The sequence below is a fragment of the Setaria viridis genome, chromosome 9 (genome assembly GCF_005286985.2).
Source record: "Setaria viridis chromosome 9, Setaria_viridis_v4.0, whole genome shotgun sequence".
NCBI lineage: Eukaryota > Viridiplantae > Streptophyta > Magnoliopsida > Poales > Poaceae > Setaria > Setaria viridis.
The window spans coordinates 32,044,068-32,050,406 of record NC_048271.2 but is presented as its reverse complement, the minus strand read 5'-3'; the positions used below and the strand labels follow the sequence as shown (position 1 = coordinate 32,050,406).

Here is a 6,339-nt window from a genome sequence, read left to right as displayed (position 1 = left end):
CCCTCCTCCTCCAGCATACGCGCCGGCAGACACCGAAGGCCGGCGAGGGCGCCGGGTGCCTAGGAACTTGGTTCGTATAAAAGGGGGATATAAAAGGTCCCCTTAAAGGTACTCCCTTTGTGTTGTATTTTTACCGTACTACGTTTAAACTCTTTACTGCCCTCATCACCCGGTCTCACCTGTAGCCTCGCAAGTCCCCTTACGAAATAAAAGGGGGATCGGGGGCCAGAGACAGGGTCGGATTCTTCTCCCACCAGACAAGAGTACACTCTCACATTCCCTTAGAGCACGAGCACCTCTCAAGAGACCTAGGATCAGTCCCTCTCTCGTTGATCTATAACCCCTACTACAGAACCCCGCGTGGGCAATACGAGCATCCTCGATACTGGACGTAGGGCTTCTCTTGCCCGAACCAGTCTAACCCCGTGTCTCCCACGCCACCATCTGAAGCCTTACGCGCATAAAAGAAATTTACTAGTCTAAGTCTAGATCCGCAAATCTTGACAACGACAGTTGGCGCGCCAGGTAGGGGTCCTTTGCGCATACATCTCCGGCTTCAGATGGCCAATCACGATATCAGCTTCGCCCCGGGCTCTCTGATCCATTTCGGGAGCATGGACTTCCTCGCCACCGGGGAAGGGATCGAGCTGATCCCTATCCTCGTCTTGCCCGCTCGTCCCGCCATCCTCGACCCCGCCGCCGGGACGGCGGCGAGCGGCCGGGCGCATACCGGAGGGCCTTTCCCAGGAGGACATCTTTTCAGGCTACGCAACGCCGCGGAGACTTACGACCACCTCCTAACACAGTCCATGACCGTGTCGCCCGCGAGCAACAAGCTCGCAGGCGCGGCAAGGACGATCTCCGACACCGGCTGCAGCGATGGGAGCCCCCACCCCTCACGTGAGTGCCTCATGGCCGACGTGCACTCCGAGGGGTCCAACGACAACGGTGCTGAGGGGAGACAAAGGACTCCCCCCTCGCGCACCACGGCTACGACCGGAGCCTTACCAAGGGCCCCAGAGTGCTCTCAGCAGCCGGAGGCACGCCCGGACTCCCGCCAAGAGGCCGAGCGTCCCCACCACGAGGGCGGAGCACGACAACGGGCGCGTGACGTCCAGCAGCACATTTGCGCGGACGAAGAGCGTCCACAGCTCTTCGCCCGCGCCAGCCAAAACGTCGCAGCCGCGGCGGCCTTGCTCGGGCAACTCCCCGAGCCGACGACGCCTGAGGAGCGACGGGCATGCCAAGAGATGCGCAACTTGCTCGAATTCGCTGCCGTCCAGCAGGCGGAAAGTTCCGCATCCCGGCGACGCGGGCAGAACGCTAGCAGGGCGGCGCCCGACGCGTCCCCGGAGAGACGGGGGGAGTCTGTCCATCAGCCCCCTCCTAGGGCAAACCAGGCCGCGTCCGCCCGGCGGACGCCACCACCCGCGGGAGGCGGGGCTCAATCCATCCACCAGCGTGTCGGCCCCGTTCGCGACGCCCACGACACCCTGAACGCGCGGAGGCGCTCCCGCGCAGACAGGGAAGACGGGGTAGATCGTGGCTACCACGTTCACCGCGGCGGGCGCTACGACAGCGGGGAAGACCGCAGCCCGAGCCCTGGCCCGGCTGGGCCCCGGGCCTTCTCTGCGCGCATCTTAAACACGCCCTTTCCGCCGCGCTTCAGGCAACTGACGAATGTAGCCAAATACTTAGGGGAGATGAACCCAGGGGTTTGGCTCAGTGACTACCGGCTTGCATGTCAAGCGGCGGGATGGATGATGACCTGTTTATCATCCGCAACCTACCCCTCTTCTTGGCCGACTCAGCGCGAGCTTGGCTGGAACATATCCCTTCAGGACGGATCCGCTGCTGGAACGACCTAAAGGAGGTCTTCATAGGAAACTTCCAAGGCACGTACACGCGCCCTGGAAATTCCTGGGATCTCCGGAGCTGTCGCCAGGGAGCGGACGAGTCCCTCCGGGATTACATCCGGCGCTTCTCCAGGAAGCGCACTGAGCTCTCCAACGTCGCGGACGCCGACGTCATAGGGGCTTTCCTAGCGGGAACCTCCTACCGGCCCCTCGTCCACGAGCTGGGGCGCCGAGGCCCGCGAACCATGGAGGAGCTCCTCAACATCGCCACCAGCTATGCCTCGGGCGAAGAGGCTGTTGGAGCGATCTTCGACCACTCCAAAGGCAAGGCAAAGCAGGAGGAGGATGTTGATGAAGGCACCTCCAACCGCCAGCAGAAGAAGAAGGGCAAACAGCAGCGCGAGGCTCCCCTCGTGGCCGCTGTCGAGCGCAAGCGAGGGCAGCCACCCCCCGAGGGCACTCCTGGCTTCTTCGACAAGCTGCTCGAGGGATCGTGCCCGAACCACGAGTTCCCCGCGAAGCATGCCTACAAAGACTGCAACCTCATGAAGAGGTACTTTGTGGGCAATCCGGTGAAGGGCGACTGGAAGCGAAAGCCCGATGAGGAGAAGAAGGGCAACGAAGAGAAGGAAGATGGCTTTCCCAAGGTGGACGGCTGCTTCATGATCTTCGGCGGCTCGGTGGCGTACGATTCCAAGCGCCAGCAGAAGCTGGAGCGCCGGGAGGTCTACGTGGCCGAGCCGGCAACGCCGGCCTTCCTCGACTGGTCGGGACCGGCCATCACCTTCGATCGGTCCGACCACCCTGGACACGTCCGGCATCCAGGACGCTACCCCCTCATCGTCGACCCTATCGTCGGCACGACGCGCCTCACTAAGGTGCTCATGGAGGGGGGTAGCGGCCTCAACATCCTTTACGCCGAGACCCTCGACGCTATGGGGATCGACCATTCCCGCCTCCGTCCCAGCAAGGCGCCGTTCCACGGTGTCGTGCCGGGGAAACGGGCAATGCCTCTCGGGCAAATCGACTTGCCCGTTACTTTCGGGACCCCCTCCAACTACAGGAAGGAGGTCCTCACTTTCGAGGTGGTGGGGTTCCGCGGAACCTACCACGCCATCTTGGGACGGCCATGCTACGCAAAGTTCATGGCCATCCCAAACTACACCTACCTCAAGCTCAAGCTGCCGGGGCCCAACGGGGTCATCACCATCGGCACGTCCTTTCAGAAGGTGTATGAGTGCGACGTGGAATGCTGCGAGTACGCCGCGGCCATCACCATCACGAGCGATCTGGCAGTCCAGCTCGCGGAGACCACCGAGGGCCGGCCCAACTCCAAGCAGCCGGCCACCTCCTTTGAGCCCACCGAAGGCATCAAGGAGGTCCCCCTTGATCCCAGCAGTTCCGACGGCGGGGTCGTGTGGATCAGCGCTGCCTTATCCCCCAAATAGGAAAGCGCGCTCGTCGACTTCCTCCGCGCGAACAACGATGTCTTCACGTGGAAGCCCTTGGACATGCTCGGCATTCCAAGAGAACTCGCCGAGCACTCCTTGAACATCAAGGCCGGCTCCAAGCCAGTGAAGAAAGGACTGCGCCGCTTCGATGAGGAAAGGTGCAAGGCCATCGGCGAGGAGCTCCAGAAGCTTTTGATGGCCGGATTCATCAAGGAAGTGTACCACCCCGAGTGGTTAGCTAATCCTGTTCTTGTACCAAAAAAGAATGGCAAATGGAGGATGTGTGTTGATTATACCGGTCTAAACAAAGCGTGTCCAAAGGATCCGTTTCCTTTGCCACGCATAGATCAAATAGTCGACTCGACCGCCGGGTGCGAAACCCTCAGCTTCCTCGACGCGTATTCCGGCTACCATCAGATCACGATGAAAGAGTCCGACCAGCTCGCCACCTCTTTCATCACCCCCTTTGGCCCCTACTGTTACGTTAAGATGCCATTCGGCCTCAAAAACGCGGGGGCTACTTTCCAGCGATGCATGCTAAAGTGCTTCGGGGACCTCATCGGGCGGACTATTGAAGCTTACGTTGATGACATCGTGGTCAAATCCAAGAGGGGCGATCAACTCGTCCCCAACCTTGAACTAGCCTTCGAAAGGCTGAGGGATAAGCGTATTAAACTCAATCCCAAAAAATGTGTGTTTAGAGTCCCAAGGGGCATGCTGTTAGGCTTCATCGTCTCCATGCGCGGCATCGAAGCAAATCCGGAGAAGATAGTGGCCATCAGCGACATGGGACCAATCCGGAACTTGAAGGGAGTCCAGCGCGTCACGGGATGCTTAGCGGCCCTGAGCCGCTTCATCTCACACCTCGGTGAGCGGGGGCTTCCTCTCTATCGACTCCTAAAGAAGACTGACCGCTTCGAATGGACCGGCGAGGCCCAGGAGGCACTTGACCGGCTCAAGGACCTCCTGATGAAGGCCCCGATCTTGGTCCCGCCGGCCGACGACAAGCCCCTCCTGCTTTACATCGCGGCGACCACCCAGGTGGTTAGCGCGGCCCTGGTGGTGGAACGAGAAGAGGAGGGACACGCTCTCAAAGTGCAACACCCGGTGTATTTCATCAGCGAGGTCTTGTCCGAGTCCAAGACACGTTACCCCCAGATCTAGAAGCTCATCTACGCCGTCCTCATCACGAAGAGGAAGCTGCGCCACTACTTCACCTCCCACCCGGTGACGGTTGTTTCGTCGTTCCCACTAGGCGAGGTAATCCGAAACCAGGACGCCACGGGACAGATCGTGAAGTGGGCGCTCGAGCTCATGGACCAAGGCATCACATACGCCCCCCGAACTGCCATCAAGTCCTAGGTACTCGCCGATTTCATAGCAGAGTGGACAGAGATCCAAACACCTTCAGCGCCGGAGAAGCAGGAGTACTGGACAATGTACTTCGACGGATCGCTGATGAGGGCCCATGCCGGAGCGAGTCTCGTCTTCGTCTCCCCTCTAGGCGTGCGCATCAGGTACATGATCCGCCTCCATTTCCCTGCGTCCAACAATGTCGCCGAGTACGAGGCCCTCCTCAACGGGCTGCGCATCGCTGTCGAGCTGGGCATCCACCGGCTAGACATCTGGGGTGACTCCCAGCTAGTCGTCGAGTAAGTCATGAAGGAATGGAGCTGCCACAACCCCAAGATGGCAGCCTACTCCAACGAGGTTCGCAAGCTTGAAGACAAGTTCGACGGGCTGGAGCTCAACCACGTCGCAACGCGCTTCAACAAAGCCACCGACGAGCTGGCGAAGGCAGCATCCGGCCGAATGCCCGCCCCCGATGGCGTCTTCGTCAGCGACCAGTTTAAGCCTTCAATCTGTCATCCAGAGCCGGTGAGGGTCGGCGAAGCACCCCGGGCCCCGGGGTCAGACCCCGAGCCGAGGAAGGTCGGCGACGCGCCACCCGTCCCAGGCCTTGACGCCAGCACCAACGGGGTCGGCGCCGCTTCCCCCGACCCAGCCACGGAAGTCGACCCCTCCAGCCCCATGGTTATGGAAACTGTGGTAGACCCCGCGGCGGGGCCCGACCCCCCAGCCGACTAGAGAGCCCCGTACCTCAATTACCTTGCCCATGACGCGCTCCCGGCGAACAAGACGGAAGCCCGTAGGATCGCACGCCGCGCCAAATCCTTCGCCATCATCGATCAGGAGCTCTACAAGAGAAGCCACACCGGCATCCTCCAGCGCTGCATCCCGGTTGAGCAGGGAAAGGCACTAATCCGGGACATCCACGCTGGAGCCTGCGGCCACCACGCTGCGCCAAGGACCCTCGTCGGCAACGCCTTCCGGCAAGGCTTCTACTGGCCGACGGCGGTCGCCGACGCCACCCAGGTAGTCCGCACCTGTGAGGGGTGCCAATTCTTTGCGCGCCAAACTCACCTGCCCGCGCAGGCACTACAAACCATCCCTATCACGTGGCCGTTCGCAGTCTGGGGGCTGGATCTCATCGGACCCTTCAAGAAAGCGCCCGAGGGCTTCACCCACCTACTCGTCGCCATTGACAAGTTCTCTAAGTGGATCGAGGCAACACCGGTGGCACAAATCAGGTCCGAGCAGGCGGTACAGTTCTTCACTGACATCATCCACCGCTTCGGGATCCCCAATTCCATCATCACTAACAATGGCACGCAGTTCACCGGGAAGAAATTCCTCCAGTTCTGCGACGACCACCACATCCGAGTGGACTAGTCGGCCGTGGCACACCCCCGCACGAACGGGCAAGTCGAGCGAGCCAACAGCATGATACTCCAGGGTCTCAAACCATGAATCTTCGAACGCCTCAAAAAGTTCGGCGGACAGTGGGTTGCCGAGCTCCCCGCGGTCCTTTGGAGCCTGAGGACGACCCCCAGCCGAGCGATGGGCTTCACCCCGTTCTTCATGATTTACGGGTCTGAGGCCATCCTGCCCACTGACCTGGAATACGGATCGCCGAGGGTCAAGGCGTACGACAAACAAGGAAACCAGGCATCGCTCGAGGACGCACAAGA

The 6,339-nt window shown here is 60.9% G+C and overlaps 1 protein-coding gene across 1 annotated transcript; it reads left to right on the top strand.

Moving 5' to 3' along the window:
• The first annotated feature begins 2,740 nt into the window (after window positions 1–2,740).
• On the top strand, window positions 2,741–3,304 carry LOC140221071 (uncharacterized). Its single transcript, XM_072290388.1, has one exon. It carries the CDS (start codon window positions 2,741–2,743, stop codon window positions 3,302–3,304), a length of 564 nt encoding a protein of 187 aa, XP_072146489.1.
• Window positions 3,305–6,339: the final 3,035 nt, after the last annotated feature.